The sequence below is a fragment of the Bos indicus genome, chromosome 5 (assembly GCF_029378745.1).
Source record: "Bos indicus isolate NIAB-ARS_2022 breed Sahiwal x Tharparkar chromosome 5, NIAB-ARS_B.indTharparkar_mat_pri_1.0, whole genome shotgun sequence".
In the NCBI taxonomy this organism is placed as follows: Eukaryota; Metazoa; Chordata; class Mammalia; order Artiodactyla; family Bovidae; genus Bos; species Bos indicus.
Window position 1 is genome coordinate 22824944 of NC_091764.1, and position 19144 is coordinate 22844087.

At 37.5% G+C, this 19144-nt stretch overlaps 1 protein-coding gene across 5 annotated transcripts in view; it reads right to left on the reverse strand.

Annotated features, from left to right (window-relative positions):
- EEA1 (early endosome antigen 1) overlaps positions 1–19144 on the reverse strand; it is a 206501-nt gene that overhangs the window by 92015 nt on the left and 95342 nt on the right. For all 5 annotated transcript variants that reach the window (XM_070788562.1, XM_070788563.1, XM_070788560.1 and 2 more), the window contains one exon: positions 1008–1100. Coding sequence is in view for 3 of the 5 variants with exons in the window: in XM_070788560.1 (XP_070644661.1) it covers positions 1008–1100 (93 nt within the window). In the remaining 2 variants the exon portion in view is untranslated. The remainder of the gene's footprint in view (positions 1–1007; positions 1101–19144) is intronic.

The window sequence follows — 19144 nt, forward strand, 5'->3', positions numbered from 1 at the left end:
TAGAAAAGGAGCCCTAATAAGAAAATGCAGGAGGATTAGCAGGCACTGCTCATCACCACTGCAGGCTTTTTTGGGTTTGGTCTGAACGAGGTCAACAATTATTACTAAATTCGTTTCCAGGGTTACAATTGAGCTTTTTGAGCTTGTCATAAACACAGTTTGAATGTTTTCCTTAAACTTGCTCTTTTATACAGTTCAACTGATCCCTTTCTTCTCACTCAGTCTTGTTAGATTTTATTATGGTTAATACGAAAGACAGATGGGCAAAAAGAGACAAAATAGAGAGATGGGTGGTAAAAGACGTACACAGAAACGTGCACACGACAGACTCGTCAACCAAGAGATGGGGAAGAGCGGGGAACAGGGAACTGGGCACAGCTGGGCCCAGAGAAAGGCAACTGACAAAAACTGTCACATCAGAAATGCGAGTGTGTTCATCTCTCAGGGGCAGAGTTATGGATGGTTTTTATGTTCTTCTCTCACCTAATCTCCTTTTTCTATAATGAGTATATATTATTCATTAAAAATGATAGTAATAAACTTCTATGGCTGACTTCTCAAAAAATTTGAGTTATTTTTTTAGACTTACTTTCTCCATTAATTTTTAAGAAGCTATCAAACATTCTTACAAATTATAAATGAAGACAAATAATGTAAAAGTTTTATAGCTTATCTAATTTTTCAGTAGCTTAGTTGTTCATCACAGTACAAACACATAAGTACTTACTAATTAATTGGTAATTCTTTACAAACAGATTTTTAAATCTTCATTAAGTTCAAATGACTTTATTAAATAAAAGTTGTCAATATTATTTTTTAGTCTTAATATACACTTTTGCAGTCTCACAACTAAGCACTATTATCTACCTACAGTGTGGATCCAATTTGTAAGAAAGATTTATGAGATCTTTTGCTACAAAAGTTTAAATTACCAAATGTTACTCCAAACATTTGCTATTTTTCCTTAAATAATACTGAACCTTATTGACGAATGATTATTCTCATACCTCTGAAGAGCTTTCATTATTGACATCCACTGTGTTTATAGGAGCTGCTGATGAATCTAGATCTGAACCTTGAGAGCCAACTCTCCCAGGAGTCTGAAACACAAGCAGAAAAAAGCAAAGTAAATATCAACAATATATTCATAAACTATTTAATAACTAAATAGTAATCAGGGCTAGCCTTACACATAAAAGGAGATGTCCTCTCAACAACAACAAACAGCACTAAAGCTATCCTTTATTGAAGACTGAACCTAATCCTGGATCAATACCTCTATCTGCATTCTCTCAGGCTTAGTCTTTTTAAATTAATAAAAAGTTTACCTTTATAAACTTTTTATTTTGATTGTGCTTTATCATCTTCACCTCACTTTCACAGAGTATCTTATTTAATCATAATGACATCCCTGAGAGATACAGGGAAAATGTTTTATCTATAGATGAGAAAACAGATTCAAAGCAGCTAGGGACTTCTCAAGATTGTACTGTTAATAAAAATCAGAAAGAAATCGAACTAAAATGCTGTAATTCTAATTCCTCTTGCATTGCTCTCCACTATATCAACTGAACTACAATGATTTGAGAGGAGCTAAAAAGATCAACACAGGTCACATTATCTAGTCACCCACCTATCTACTACCCATGCCAACCATTACCAATCTGTCTCCAATATTTAATATTCCACCATCAAAGATACAGTTTGGAGGGTTAAAGGTCTTTTTTCCTCCTGCAACATTTTTATTCATTATACTTAGGTATGACCTTAAAGGAACTGGAAATCTACTAAAACATCAGGTAAAAGACAGATTCAGAGTACAAGAACTGACTCAATAATCCTTATCAAAAAACAGTGAGTGCAAACTATCATTATTCTCACCATATGCAAGAGAGAATAAAGGTGTGGAAATTAAGTTACTTGCTCCAAGGCACATGACAAGTAAGTGGGGGAAAAAAAATCCCTCACAAGAGAGATGAGCCCTCAAAACACCTGGTTTTGAAAAACCATGTGAAGTATGTCCAGGAAAACTAAGAACTACAGGGAATAGAAAACCTACTCTTAAAGGACTTGCATACAGATTGACTTGACCTGAAAATCAGGGCAAAAAACCCCAGACTGAAAAGTGCATGGACCACACAGATTCAAAGGGAGGCGGGGTGGGAGGGGGGGGAGGGGGGAAGGCGGGTGGGGTGGAGGGGGGGGCGGGGGGGGGGGCGGGGAGGGAAACACAGCTAACTGAATAGGTAAATAAAACAGCTAACAGAGAAAAAAGAAAAGTGTATGGACTATAGGTGAGGGGACTCACCTACTCATCTTGAAACATCTGCTGTAGAGAAAGGAACTAGCTGGAATGCTCCACAGGGTCTCTGAGTCACTGGAAGGAGCCATTTATGTGATCTCAGGCTGCCTTGCTATACTAACGCTGGCAGGCACCATACTGGAATCCTCCACCCAGCCTGTCAGCACCAGTGGGAGAACACTGCACCTCGGCTGGGTCTCATAGCCAGCCAAGCAACAGCCCCCTCCACCAGCATCCCCACTGCAACTGTGACCCCACCACCTGCATGCATAGGAGACACCCCTTAAGCCGTTGGCTCTGGTGGCCAGGCAGGATTATGCTTCTGAGACCCACAGGACATCTCCTAAATAAGACCACTCCTTCTAGACTAGGAGAGACCGCTGGTATACCTAATATACAGAAACAAACATAAAGAAATAGGCAACATGAGGAGATAAAGATAGTCCAATCTACAGAGTAAGACAGAAATTCAAAAAAAGAACAATATGGAGATAAGCAATCTACCTGACAAGAAGTTCAAAAAAATGGTCATAAAGACAACAGCCAAATACAGGTGAAGAAAAAATTAGCATTGTGAGAACTTCAACAAAGAGAAAACAGAAGTTACAACTGAAAAATATGCTAGAGGGGTTCAACAGCAAACTGGATTAAGCAGAAAAACAAATCAGCCAGCAGGAAGGTAAGACAACGGCACTCACCCAGACAGAGCAGAGAAATGAAGATAGTATTCTAAAAAGTGAAGATACCTTACAGGGCCTTCAGGGCAACATCAAGCAGAATACCATTTGCATTATAGGGGGTACAAGAAAGAAAAGAAAGAAAGGGACAGAAAACCTATTTAAAGAAATAGTTGCTAAAAACATCCTTAACAGGGGGCAGGAAACAGATATCCAGGTCCAGGAAGAATCCTCCAAATAAGATGAACCCAATAAGACACATACAAGACACACCATAATTAAAACTGTAAAAGGAATCAAGAGAGAATCCTAAAAGCAACAAGACAAAAACATTGTCAGGTACAAGGGAAACCCTATAATACTATAGCAGATTTTTCAGTAGAGTCTCTAAAGGCAGAAGGGAGTGGCATATCATATTCAAAGTGCTAAGAGAAAAAAAACTTCCAACCAAGAATTATCTACCTGAGGACATCCCTGGCAGTCCAGTGATTAAGACTCTGTGCTTCCAATGCAAGGGGCGATGGTTCGATCCCTGGTCAGGGAACTAAGATCATACAAGCTGCCCAGCACAGCCAAAAAAAAGAATTCTCTACCCAGCAAAGTTTTCATGCAGAATTGAAGGAGATCAAGAAAACTCTTGATGAGCAAAAACTATATGTGTTCATCACCACTGAACTGATCTAACAAGAAATATTAATGGGACTTCTTTAAGGTGAAAAGAAATGGCACTAATTAATTTAAAAAAATGAAAGTAAAAAAAAACTCACTGCTAAAGGTAAATATGATAAAGGTAGAGGATCAATGACTTATAAAGCAAGCACAAAGGTTAAAAGACGAAAGTACTACAACAACTAAAATTACACTAATTGGTTAAAAGATGCATAAAAAGAAATAAAATGTGTCATCAAAAGTATAAAACATCAGGACAGAGTAAAAGACAAAGCTTTGGAATGATTTCTAATTTAAGTTGCCAGCAACTTAGAACAGGCTACTACTTACATAGAATGTCATAGGTGAACCTTACAGTAACCACTAGGAAAAAACTTACAGAAAATATACAAAAGAAAATTAAAAAAGAATCTAAACATGACACTAAAAAAAAAAAATTCACACCATAACACGAAGAGAGAGAAGAAAGGAAGAACAGTTAGGAACTATAAAAACAGCCAGAGAACAACTAACAAAATGGCAATAAGCACATGATTATCAGTAATTACCTTAAATGTAAGTGGACTAAATTCAGTACAGTCTTACGTCAAGAAATAAGAAATCCCCAATATACAATCTAGCCTTACACCTAAAGAAACTAGAAAGGAACAAAGCCCAAAATTGGTAGAAGGAAGGAAATAAAGGAGAGAAATAAAATAGAGATTAAACATACACACACAAACATGTACACACACACAAACACATACACTATAAAAGATCAATGAAACTAATCTGGCTGGTTGAAAAGATTTAAAAAAAAAAAAAAACTGCCAAACATTTAGCTAAACTCACCAGGGGAAAAAAGAAGACTCAATTAAGATCGGAGATGAAAGAAGAGATGTTACAACTAACACAGAGAAACACAAAGGATTTCTTATATAAATATACTCCAACAAACTGGACAACCTAAAACAAATGGATACATTCCTAAAAACACAGTCTTCAAGACTAAATCACGAAGAAATAGAAAATTTGAATAGACCAATTACTACTAAAGAGATTTTGAAACAGCAATCAAAAATCTCCCAAAAAACCAAAGCCCAGAGCAGACAGCTTCACTAATGAATTACACAAAATATTCAAAGATTTAATACCTATCCTTCTCAAATTCTTCCCAAAAACTGAAAAGCAGGGAAGCCTTCCAAACACATCCTATGAACCCAGCATTAATGAAAACCAGTCAAGGAAACTACAAAAAAATAAAAATAAAAAATAACAGGCCCAATATCCTTGATGAAAACAGATGCAAAAATCCTCAACAAAATATTAGCAAACTGAATCCAACAATACATTAAAATAAGCATACATCATAATTAAGCAAAATTTATTCCAGGGATCCAAGGATGGCTCAACATCCACAAAATCAATATGATACATCACATTAACAAAATGAAAGATAAAAATTATATGGTCATCTCAATAGATGCAGAAAAATCATTTGACAAAATTCAACATCAATTTATGATAAAACGCTCAACAAAGTGGGTACAGAAGAAACATAATAAAGGCCATATATGACAAACACACAGCTAATATCACACTAAACAGTGAAAACTGAAAGCTTTCCCTCTTAACATCAGGAAACAAGACAAGGATGCCCACTACCACATTTTTTCAACAAAGCACAGGAATTCCTAGCCAAAGAAATTAGGCAAGAAAGAAAAAGAAAAGGAAATAACAAACTTCCAAATCAGAAAGTAAAACTGGCACACTATTTGCAGATGACATGATACGTAAAGAAAACCTTAAAGATTACACACACACACACACACACACACACACACAGTTGTCACTAATAAACAAAATAAATGAATTCAGTGAAGTCACAGAGTACAAAATCAACATACAGAGAAATCTGTGGGCATATCTAGGCCAATAATGAACTATCAGGAAGAAAAATTAAGAAAACAATCCCATGTATGACTGCACCAAAAATAATAAAATACCTAAGAATAAATTCTTCAACCAAGGAGGTGAAAGACTTCGCACAATGAAAACGATAAGACACTGATGGGGCTTCCCTGGTGGCTCAGTGGTAAAGAATCCACCTGTTCACGCAGGAGACACGGGGAGGACCCCACATGCTGTGGAGCAGCTAGGCCCCTGGGCCGCAACTATTGAGCCTGTGCTCTGGATTCAGCAGCTGCACCTACTGAGACCACGCGCCGCAGCTACTGAACTCCGAGCGCCCTGAAGCCTGTGCTCTGCGACAAGGAGCCACCACAAGGAGAGGCCCACATACCGCAACAAGAGGAAAAGCCAGGGCAGCAATCAAGACCCAGCACAGCCAAAAATAAGTAAGTAATTTTTTAAAAGACACTGATGAATGAACTTGAAGAAGACAAACAAATGGAAAGATATTCTGTATTCATGGACTGGAGAAACACTGTTTAAATATCCATATTCCCCACAGCAATCTACAGATTCAATGCAATCTCTATCAAAACTCCCAATTGCATATTTTCAAAAAACTAGAACAAATTATTCTAAAATGTATATGGAACCCAAAAAAATTCCCCAATGGTCAAAATAATCCTGAAAAAGAAGAAAAAAGCTGGGGGTATCATGCTCCCTAAAGCTACCAAGTCTTCCCTGGTGGCTCAAATGGTAAAGAATCTGCCTACAATGCAGAAGACCTGAGTTCGATCCCCAGATTAGGAAGATCCCCTGGAGACGGGAATGGTATCCACTCTTATATTCCTGCTTGGAGAATTCCGTGGACAGAGGAGCCTGGTAGGCTATAGTCCATGGGGTCACAAAGAGCTGAATACAACTGAGCAACAAACACACATAAAGCTACAGTAATAAAAACACACATAAAGCTACAGTAATAAAGACAGTATGTACCAGCACAAAAACAGACACACAGATCAATGAAAGAATTGAGAGCATAAAAATGTAAACCTACACATGTACAGACAATTTATGAAAAAGAAGCAAAAAACATACCATGGAGAACAGACAGTAGCTTCAATAACGGTGCTGGGGAAAATGGACTGCCACATGCAAAAGAATGAAACAATTAACTCAAAAGGGATTAAAGCCTTGAATGTAAGACCTGAAACCATGGAATTTCTAGAAGAAAACTTTAGACATCAGTCTTAGCAATATTTTTGTGGCTCTGACTCCCAAGGCAAGGGAAAGAAAAGCAAAAATAAAAGGGACTATATCAAATTAAAAAGTTTCTGCACAGCAAAGGAAACCATCATCAAAACAAAAAGGCAACCTACTGAATGGGAAAAGATATTTGCAAATCATATATCCAATAAGGGGTTAATATCTGAAATCTACAAAGAACGTGCACAACTCAACAATGTCAAAGAATCTGAACAGACATTATTCCAAAGAAGACACACAGATGGCCAAGAGACACATGAAAGGATGCTCACTATCACTAATTATTAGGGAAATGGAAATCAAGACCACAGTGACATAACAGCTCACACCTATCAGAAAATACAAGAAGTAAATGTCTGAGAGACTGAGGAGAAAAAGGAATGCTGCAAACTAGCGGTGGGACTATAAATTGGTGCAGCCACTATGAAAAGCAGTATGGAGGGTCTTCAAAACATTAAGACTAAAAACTACCAGTATGACCCAGTTATTCCACTCTGTGTATGTATCAAAAAAAAAAAAAAAACTCCTGATTCAAAGAAGATCCACACACCCTTATACATTACAGCATCATTTGCAATAGCCAAGATATTTAAAAACCTACATGTCCATTAAAGGATGAACGGATAAAGATGATGTGGCATACACAGACACACACACTGGACTACTAAGCCACTTTTTAAAAAAATGAAACTTTACCCATTTGTAAATGAAGTCACTCAGAGAAAGACAAACACCATATGATTTTGCTCATACATGGAATCTAAAAAAACAAACAAATGGGAGAAGGAAATGGCAACCCACTCCAATATTCTTGCCTGGGAAATCCCATAGACAGAGGAGTCTAGCAGGCTATAGTCCACGGGGTCGCAAAGTTAGACACAACTTAGTGACTAAACAAGAACAAAGATAAAAAAAAAAAAAAAAAAACACACAAACAAATGAACAAATAAAAACTAAAACTCAAAGATACCGAGAACAGATTAGTGGTTACCACAGCAAGGGGATTGGGAGGTGGGCAAACAGGGGAAGGGGATGGACTATAGGGTGATGGGCGGCAACTATACTTGTGGTGTGATCCCGAGTGTACACAGATGTCAAATTTCAATGCTATACACTTCAAACTTACATGAATTTTAAATTTTTTAAGTGAAAAATTACAAGCTAACTGTTCAAAACAAAGAACAGGTTAACTAAATTGTGACATACCCAACTCAACAAACCTAACAATTAAAAATGACAAGGATGGGGGACTTCCCTGATGTCCAGTGGTTAAGACTCCAAGCTTCCTCTGCAGGAGGCATGGTGGGTTCAATCCCTGGCTGGGGAACTAGGGTCCCACATGCTATGTAGCATGGTGAAAAAAAAGTTTTCAATGACAGGGTGAAGACTATATAAAGAAATTACAATGTATGTGATATAATGTTGAATTTGTAAGAGAGGAAAAATACAAAGTTTGGATATATTATGGTTATGGATTCAACTATGTAAAGATAAACACAGAGACTGAAAGGTCATAAGAGACTGATGTGTTTTATGTCAGGGCTATATTTGTTATTACTGCTTTTCCCCTATGTAACTGAAAGGATAAGATCTGTATTGATTTAATTAACCACCTGCCCATCTCCTCATTAGTGTAATCGTATTTTTTTTAATTTTCAGATTTTTTTTTAAATTAAGAATATTGGGGCTTGTAAAAAGATCCAGATGATTATAATTATTAAACACCTATCACTAATGCTTAGTGGCACCAGCCAACAGATCATATTTTGAAAACATGGGGGAAAAGTTTATATGGTATTTCAAGTATTTATTTCAGCCAAATAAGAATAGATGTCTGTAGTATATCTGGCTACTCTAGCATGTTGATAATATAAAAATAATTCCTACTACCAACAACTATAAGATCAACAAAAAGCATCAGTCTCTACAAAAACTGCTTTCAAAAATCACATACAGGCTTTTGAAAAGAGTGAAAGTCGCTCAGTCCTATCCGACTCTTTGCAACCCTCTAACCCTTTGAAATTCTCCATGGAATTCTCCAGGCCAGAATACTGGAGCGGGTAGCCTTTCCCTTCTCCAGGAGATGTTTCCAACCCAGGGATCAAATCCAGGTCTCCCACATTACAGGTGGATTCTTTACCAGCTGAGCCGGAGGGAAGCCCTATGAACAGCACTTAACTGGGGGGGTGAAGAAGTTATTGTTTACTGTATGCAATACCTTGAAAGGTATTACTATCATAGAAGTTTTAACAACATGAAGTTTCTTTGAAATTCATATTTTATCTATTTCAGACTAGTTTATTGAAAATAACTACACTGCTGCAACCCAAAGCAACCAATAATTATGTCTTCTAGTTATGACTGAAAATCTAATAGCAAAGAAAAGCAGAATCAAAAACACCTAGGAGTACATAAGAAACATCTATTTTGTAGATGGATGACAAAAGTTTTTCTAATATCTGGTGATGCACTGAGTCAGAGCTTCCAAAATTCTCTCCCTACATCTGACTCCCCCTACCCTGACCCTGCTATATATGACTTCATTCCAGAGAAGTTCAAGCAGGAAGAGGGCAAGAATTTCATTGAGAACGTAACAGTTGTACAACCTAATTGCTACTAAAAATAAAGAACCATATCTCTAAAATTTATCTATCTTCAAAGCACTAAAATCAAGTAAAGGATAACTAGTCTTTGCACACAGAAGAGATGTATTAAATGCTGAATTTAAGGTAAATGCACAATGGAGTATTACTCAGCCATTAAAAAGAATACATTTGAATCAGTTCTAATGAGGTGGATGAAACTGGAGCCTATTATACAGAGTGAAGTAAGCCAGAAGGAAAAACATCAATACAGTATACTAACGCATATATATGGAATTTAGAAAGATGGTAACAATAACCTGGTGTACGAGACAGCAAAAGAGACACTGATGTATAGAACAGTCTTATGGACTCTGTGGGAGAGGGAGAGGGTGGGAAGATTTGGGAGAATGACATTGAAACATGTAAAATATCATGTAAGAAACGAGTTGCCAGTCCAGGTTCGATGCACGATACTGGATGCTTGGGGCTACTGCACTGGGACGACCCAGAGGGATGGTATGGGGAGGGAGGAGGGAGGAGGGTTCAGGATGGGAAACACATGTATACCTGTGGCGGATTCATTTTGATAGTTGGCAAAACTAATACAATTATGTAAAGTTTAAAAATAAAATTAAAAAAAAAAAAGGAAAAAAAATAGCATTTGGGGAAACATTTAGGAACAAAAAATAAACCACATTGCTGGTTGTGAGCATCTTTGAAAAAAATAAATAAATAAAGTAAATGCACAAGCCACACCTCTCTAGCTGAAACTAGACTGGAAGCAAGGCAAACCAGCTAAGGCTGACTTGATAATTGCTGGGAAAAGCTGAGTTGACTAGAAATAAATTACTGCTTTTACGAAAATCTTTGAAAAATATGTAGGATACTAAATATACCTTATACTTAGCAAAATTATTTCTGAAACTGGAAAGGATACAAGTATTAGAAATTAAATGACATAACCACCTCAAAACCTTGGAGACTTCTAAGACATCTGTAAGAATTTCTTACAAAATGCACTTTTCAGCATTGATTTTGTCACTTTATTTCACCCTCTGCTTATCATAAAGACCAATTAGGAAAATTTTCACAAATTCAAAAACTCTGAAAAGCCATCTACTATATTCAGACTGTAAGAAGTGCTTTTTAAATACATTACCTGATCCTTGTACTATAAATGGATAATCAAGAGATTTCTTAGGGCCCTCATTACCTCTTTACTATTAATAGGTAAGAACTTAGCACATACAGATAAACTGAGAAGGTATAATTTTTTTTTATTTCATGAAGAGCACTCCAGCACTTCACAGGGAATATTCATGCTCAATCTCTTAGCACCATTCATTGCTAGGAGATCTCATTTACTCCCTTAATTTTAATTTTCCTCCAATGCAGCCAAAAATAAAATTTTATTAAATAAATCTAATCGAGATCTCTGCTGAACTTCAAATTCATGTATTTTCCTTTCTTGCTAAATATCTCTAAATATCTCAAGTCATTTTACTCAAAATCAAATTCATTGTCTTTTCTCACAACCTTTTATCTATTTGCACTCCCTACCCAAAATTACAGAAAAATCACACACCCATCTTGCCTAAATTCAAAGCACTACCCTTAGGTTCCTCTCTTCCCTAACCTTCACAGCCAATCACTAAGTTAATTCAATCTCCTACACAAATTTTAATCTACCCTTTCTTCATCTTGTCATTAACTCAGTCCAGGATGTCATCATCTCTCTCCTGGACTATTAAAGAAACTTAATTTAACATCCTGTATCTCTACACCACATTTCCAGTTGCTTTCTGATTTCCCAAAAGACCTCAAATGAATCATATCCAAAATCAAACCACCACCTCAGCCCTTTACCATCCCAGGAAAAAAGTTTTCTTTTCCTCCTATATTCTCTAGCTTAGTTGACAATAATCCTCATTTATTTAATACCTTGGCTAAAGCCTAACTGAACTCAAATTTATATTTATACACCAATGTTCACAGAAGCATTATTCACAACAACTAAAATGGGTAAACCAAAATAAAAAGTCAAAAAACCCAAAAGCCCACCAATGGATGTATGGACAAACAAAATGTGGTATATAAAACAGTATTATTTAGCCTTTCAAAGGGATGAAATTCTATACATGCTACAACATGGGTGAATACAGGAAGCATTCAGTTCAGTTCAGTTGCTCAGTTGTGTTTGACTCTCTGCGACCCCATGAATCGCAGCATGCCAGGCCTCCCTGTCCATCACCGACTCCCGGAATTTACCCAAACTCATGTCCATCGAATCAGTGATGCCATCCAGCCATCTCATCCTCTGTCGTCCCCTTCTCCTCCTGCCCCCAATCCCTCCCAGCATCAGGGTCTTTTCCAACAAGTCAACTCTTCTCATGAGGTGGCCAAAGTACTGGAGTTTCAGCTTCAGCATCGGTCCTTCCAATGAACACCCAGGACTGGTCTCCTTTAGAATGGACTGGTTGGATCTCCTTGCAGTCCAAGGGACTCTCAAGAGTCTTCTCCAACACCACAGTTCAAAAGCATCAATTCTTCGGCACTAGCTTTCTTCACAGTCCAACTCTCACATCCATACATGACTACTGGAAAAACCATATAGCCTTGACTAGACGGACCTTTGTTGGCAAAGTAATGTCTCTGCTTTTGAATATGCTATCTAGGTTGGTCATAACTTTCCTTCCAAGGAGTAAGCATCTTTTAATTTCATGGCTGCAGTCACCATCTGCAGTGATTTTGGAGCCCAAAAAAATAAAGTCAGCCACTGTTTCCACTGTTTCCCCATCTATTTGCCATGAAGTGATGGGACTGGATGCCATGATCTTAGTTTTCTGAATGTTGAGCTTTAAGCAGGAAGCATTAGGCTAAATGAAATAAGCCAGACACAAAAGGACCAATATGTATGAGTAATACTCTACTAATATGAGTACCTAGAATAATCAAATTCATAGGGACAGAAAGTAAAATAATGACTACCAGAGGCTAGGGTAGGGGGAATAATGGTAGTTTCAGTTTGGGAATGATAAAAATATTCTAGAAATAGATAGGTGTAGGGAAATGGCAACCCACTCCAGTACGCTTGCCTGGAGAATCCCAGGGATGGGGGAGCCTGGTGGGCTGCTGTCTATGGGGTCACAGAGTTGGACATGACTGAAGCGACTTAGCAGCAGCAGCAGCAATGGTTGCACAACAATATGAATGTACTTAATTCCACTAAACTGTACACTTTAAAATGATAAAAATGCTAAAGTTTATGTTACCACAATTTTTAAATTTTAAAACTAACTGAATCTCAAGTTAATGGTATAGTCACACAGAGAACTATTTCAAGTGTTTTAAGAACAGTGTTTTGACTATATAGCCTTAGTGAGCTATAGTATAATGACAAAAAGAACTGTAAGTTTATTAATAGCAATGCTAGTATTATTAAAATTATTATACATATATTTTAGGAAAAAAAATTATGTTAAGGTTAAGAGCCAACATACTCAGTATAAAATTTTAAAATATAAACTCAAAGAAGGGAAATATTTTATAATATTTAATTTGACCTCATGTAGTTTTGCTTTTTATCTTTTTCCTCTCTTTTCTTGCTTTTGAAATATCTCTCTGTGTATGCATGTATATCCTAGTTCTTATCTTCAATGTTTAAAAGCAATGACAACACAGAAGCAATAAGTACCCTAAGTGCCCAGACAGTCGTACTTAAATAGCTTTTCCCATTAAAAGGAACCAGGACTCTAGAGAAATGGATGAGTCCAGCCTGGAGGAGAAATCTTATTAGATGAATCTGGGACATGTTGTGCCACAAAGGAAGTAAGTTATCAAATACTTAACAGGGTCCTGTCAAAATGACAAAGCCAACTTGAATGCACCTCCACTAGGTAAAGCTGGGACAAGGTGCACATCAAAAATCACAATGGCTTCAATTAACTGAAACCCACTAAATATATATAAATTCTTGAGTTCATGAGGATTCATATTAAAAAATCCATGAGTTCAAACGAAAAAGACACTCATTGATCACTATTAGAGTATCAACTCTTATTCTGAAAATTCATAATTAAAGTAAAAGAATTAAGCATGTATCCTGACCATCTAGTATACGCTGAAGTTCATGGCAACCAGATAGTCTGGGTTTAAACTAAAAAGTTCTTTACAGAAAAATATCAGCTAATATATGTAGAAGAAATAAAAATCTAGAAAATCAAGTTTCCACTATTGATGAAATCTGTCTTTCCAACTTGTGATATCATAAAGCTTTTCCTTAGATAAGAAATTCTTCTGTCCTTTAAACTATTATATTTCTTATTCATACTTCTGTAACACTCATAATACAAGGAAGAAGAAAGTGGTGGTAAACTACTACAGTTAATGACCATCAATAAATCACACCTACGTTTTAATGCCCTTGTAATTCTCATGCATAATCCTTTCCCATCCGGGCTCTGGCCATGAGACTTGCCTTGCCTCCTGGTAGTCTAGCAAATAAGGTACACAGTGCACAGAGGGATTTGTTCACTCATTGCTGGAAACTCCTTTATCACCACATAAGCCCAGGCTAACTTTGGACACATGTGACCCAATGAATACTACTGGCAATCTGACACAGACTATGTTACAGTATCATCCCAATCAAAGCTGTATTAGTAACTCTAAGAGAGACCAGCAGAAGAATCATTCGGCTTAACCTAGCCCCAACTGTTATCTACAGAATATAGAGCAAATAAAATGTGTTGGTTTTAAGCCAAAGCTTGGAGATGGTTTATTATGCAGCAACAGACAGAATTTGGAAAAGGGCATGGCAACCCACTCCAGTATTCTTGCCTGGAAAATGCCATGGACAGAGGAGCCTGGTGGGTTACAGTTCATTAGGTCGAAAAGAATCAGACACACTTCACAACTAAAGAGCATCACAACAGATACAATTAGGTACAACAGATATAATGCTGTATCTTCTCCACAAAAGAAAAGGAATCTTTTTGAGGATGGGAGCCCTATAAGACTGAGGTATTTATCAAATTTCCTAGTAAGGACACAATAAAAGCATCCACCTGAGTTTTACTACACAATACTTCTCATACATTAGAAAGAATTAACATAACTCCTCCAAGATTTACATTATTCTCTTTTCCATAGATTCTTTTTTTAACTTTCTAAGTTAAACAAGACTCTTGAGAGTCCCTTGGACTTCAAGGAGATCCAACCAGTCCATCCTAAAGGAGACCAGTCCTGAGTGTTCACTGGAAAGACTGATGTTAAAGCTGAAACTATACTTTGGACACCTGATGCAAAGAGCTGACTCACTTGAAAAGACCCTGATGCTGGGGAAGACTGAAGACACAAGGAGAAGGGGACGACAGAGGATGAGATGGTTGGAAGGCATCACCGACTCAACGGAGATGAGTTTGAGTAAACTCTGGGAGTTGGTGATGGACAGGGAGGCCTGGCATGCTGTGGTCCACGGGGTCGCAAAGAATCGGACATGACTGAACGACTGAACTGAACTGAAGTTAAACAAGAAACTAGAACTAAACTGCCACTCTAGTTTTCAGGGTATCTGAGTAAAAATCAAGATTTTTTTTTTCTCTTTGACAATACTCTTTTGTGGAGTGTTGGAAAGCCATCACTCTCAAATACTGCTCGTGTTGGGAGTGTTGCTGTTTAGTCATAAAGTCATGTCCAACTCTTTTGACCCCAACCTCAGACCTCAACCTCTATTCATGGGATTTCCCAGGCAGAGTGGGTTGGAGTGGGTTGCATTTACTTCTCCAGGGGATTTTTCCAACCCAGGGATCAAACCTGTGTCTGCTGCATTGCAGGCGGAATTTTTTTTACCACTCAGCCACTGGGGAAGTGTAACTAAATCCAAAACTGTATATACTTTGACTCACCACTAGGAAATTACCTAGTTGACAATTTCATTAAATGATCTTGTATACAAGCATGTAAGTATACAAGCATGTTTACTGCAGTGTTATGTATCAGCAAAACTGGAAACAAACTAAATGTCCTTCAAAAGAGAAATGATTAAATTTTAGTAAGACATATAATAAAATATAGTTATTAAAAATAAATAATAAAAGAGGCAGTTCTGAAAGTGTTGATACTGAAAGCTCTCCAAACTATATTAACTGGAAAAAAAAAATATCAAACTCTTAGAAGAGTATGATCATACTGCATAACGTTAACATATATATGCATTAAAACTTTGTGCAAAATATACAAGAAGCTATTAGGAATGATTACTGTAAGGACCTTCTACTTCTCACTTTATAGCTTCTATGCTACTAATCCTTAACTCCTGTCAGCCTCAAGCTTCACATAAAATTTGTCTCTTAAATCCTTTCCTGCTTGCTCTCAAACTTCAGCCTTGAAAATGGTCACTACTACTCTTTGTTCTAATCTCCATTATAACTCGAATGCCTTTAAACTTGTCTTACAACTCATCTTTGTAATTATTTTACTTTTCATCCTCTGAGTTCCTTCTCATTTCTATACCTTCTTAAAATTGAATATATCCTGATCTGTACCAAATCCTGATGTAGAAGGCTTCCTCAGACTTTCGCAATATGACCTTGACCCACCATATGACTCAACTGATGTTGTTCTATCCATCATAAATCCATGTACAATAGGAAGCTTCTTTACAAATATACCACATTTAACCCTAATTCATTTATATCAGCTTTCAACTGAAAACATGTCCTATTCTTTTAAATGTAAGCAATTCCACCTAACCTAGAGTCAACAACAACTTTAATAAGCATGCAAATAGTCACCCATCTTATTTAATTATTAATGCTGAATTGAGAGCAATCCCTATTCAGTCTGTCTTTGTAAGCAGTCTCTAAGAGGCTATATCTCCCTTGTTGCACCTGATTCCAGCCCACTCCAAAATTTCTCAAGTGCCAGTACACAATATACTTCTGCATCCTAAGTCCCCCTGTCTAACCTAGTGATATGGAACTTAAAAAAAATAAGTACAGTATGCCAGAAAACAGTGTGAGAAACATGAAAGTAGCGAGTGCTAGTTGCTCAGTCGTGTCTGACTCTTTGTGCCCCCACGGATGCAGCCCGCCAGCTCCTCTGGCCATGGGATTCTCCAGGCAAGAGTACTGGAGCGGGTGGCCACTCCCTTCTCCAGGGGATCTTCCCAATCCAGGGATCCACTCGTGGTATCCGATATTGCAGGCAGATTCGTTACCATCTGAGCCACGGGGGAAGCCCTATCTAAATACTATTGGCTCTTGCTTTTAGCATAGCTTGTCAAGTGTTCCAAAAACAAAAGCGCATCTAAATCTAGGAATACTGATTCAGGATATAGTAGTTAGAGTCACAAAGACCTACATGCAACTTCCAGTTTACCTACTTGGAAGCTGTGTAGAAGTACTCAAGCTCTGTAAGTCCCAAATTCCCATTTCCAAAGTATAACTAATAAAGGTCAGCCTTATGGAACTGTTGTGAGGATTAAATGAAATAGCACATGTAAAATACTTAAATCAGCACCTGGCATTTGTCATATCTACTACTAACTGTAGATACTTCAGTTCAGTCATCAATCTTATCTGACTCTTTGCGACCCCATGGACTGCAGCATGCCAGGTTTCCCTGTCCATCACCAACTCCCAGAGCTTGCTCAAACTCATGTCCAACGAGTCAGTGATGCCATCCAACCATCTCATCCTCTGTTGTCCCTTTCTCCTGCCTACAATCTATCCCAACATTAGGGTCTTTTCCAATGACTCAGTTCTTTGCATCAGGTGGCCAAAGTACTGGAGTTTCAGCTTCAGCATCAGTCCTTCCAGTGAACATTCAGGACTGATTTCCTTTAGGATGGACTGGTTTGAACTCCTTCAGGTCCAAGGGACTCTCAAGAGTCTTCTCCAACACCACAGTTCAAAAGCATCAATTATTCCATGCTCAGCTTTCTTTATAGTCCAACTCTCACATCCATACGTGACTACTAGAAAAACCATAGCTTTGACTAGACGGACCTTTGTTGGCAAAGTAATGTCTTTGCTTTTTAATATGCTGTCTAGGTTGATCATAGCTTTTCTTCCAAGGAGCAAGCATCTTTTAATTTCATGGCTACAATCACCAAACTTATCACATGGACCACAGCCTTGTCTAATTCAATGAAATTACAAGCATAGGGCCACCCAAGACAGACAGATCATGGTAGCGAGTTCTGACAAAATGTGGTCCACTGGAGAAGGGAACGGCAAACCATTTCAGTATTCGTACCTTGAGAACCCCATGAACAGTATGAAAAGTAGATACATTAGAGCACTGCTCCTAAAAAAAAGACCTAGAATCAAGATTTAAAAGCTGGAAAACATCTCAGAAATCACATTCCAACTGTAACACTCTGTAGATGAGGAAACAAAGTCCCAGAAAGTAACTAGAGCTGGCTTACCTGAAATCACTACACCATCTAATGACAGTTACAGTTAAAACTTAGGTTTCCAAGTCCTAACTCAATATCCTTACTATTGCAAATATTTCTTGGCCATCTATCTTATATCCATCAAGACACTTAATTTCTCTAATCTCAACTTCCTCAATGACAAATTATAGGTATAGGACAAGATCATGGGTCCTTCTAGCTCCAAAACTCTCGTTCCATGATTCACATGGGCCCTAAACTGGCTAACTTAAAAGCATGCCCATAGAAACAAGGTCAAATATATTTCCAATCTTTATATATACTTAGTTTTCTTGTAGATACTTTCAAGACTCTAAAATTTAGTTACTAATTATTAATAGTTACATGAAAGCAGTCAAGTCAGGAAAAAAAGTAGCCAAGTCAATGAGAGACTATCAAAACTAATTACAAATTAAGTTACTTATAACTAAATTAGGTTTACAAACAATTAACTTGATACTAAGTGAAATGAAAGACTTTAATAAGTTTTTAACTATCTAACATATAATTAAAACTGATCTACATATTTTAAGCAAGTTTAGACTTGCTTGATTCAATAAATATGGACAGACAGACCAAAAAATATATCAAAATAAGAATTCATAGTCTAGTTCTAAAAAGAGACTTTTTTTTTTTTTTTTTTTTAATTTTAGGCCCTTGCTAGCTATCAGTGAAAGGTTGTTGCTGAACCACGAAAAGACACCCGGATTCTTGGCCTCTGGAGGAGAAGAATTCAATCCGGGGCCAGAGACGAGGCTTGATCGCTCGGAGCTTCTGTGTAATAAAGTTTTATTAAAGTAGAAAGGAGAGAGAGAAAGGTTCTGACATAGGCATCAGAAGGGGGCAGAAAGAGTACCCCCTTGCTAGTGTTAGCAGTGGAGTTATATACTCTCCAAGGAATCAAAAGAATGTCTGGAGGTTGTAAAGACCTCACCAGACCTACTCCCATAATTTACATTTTAAAATAACAGGATTAGCCAGAAGGTTTAATCCAGAGACTGTCCTCAGGCAGGATACATTCTTGTTATATAATCTTAAGGAATGTAGGGGGGGGGGGGGGGGCGGGGGAAGTTTGTCCTTTCTTCCTCCTTGAGAATTCCAGACCCCTCTCTCCTTGGGGACCCCTAGACTTCTTCTCAACCTGCCTAGGAAATGACTCTCTCATTCCCCCCTTTTCTTTTAGGAGAATTATGTTGCCAAGGGAAAGGGGCATCATTTTCATTCCATAACTACTTCCTGCTGTTTAGGGGCGTGGTCCCTAAATTGTTGAGCAACATATTCTCCTAACCCTCATATTGAGGGTCTTTGATCCAGG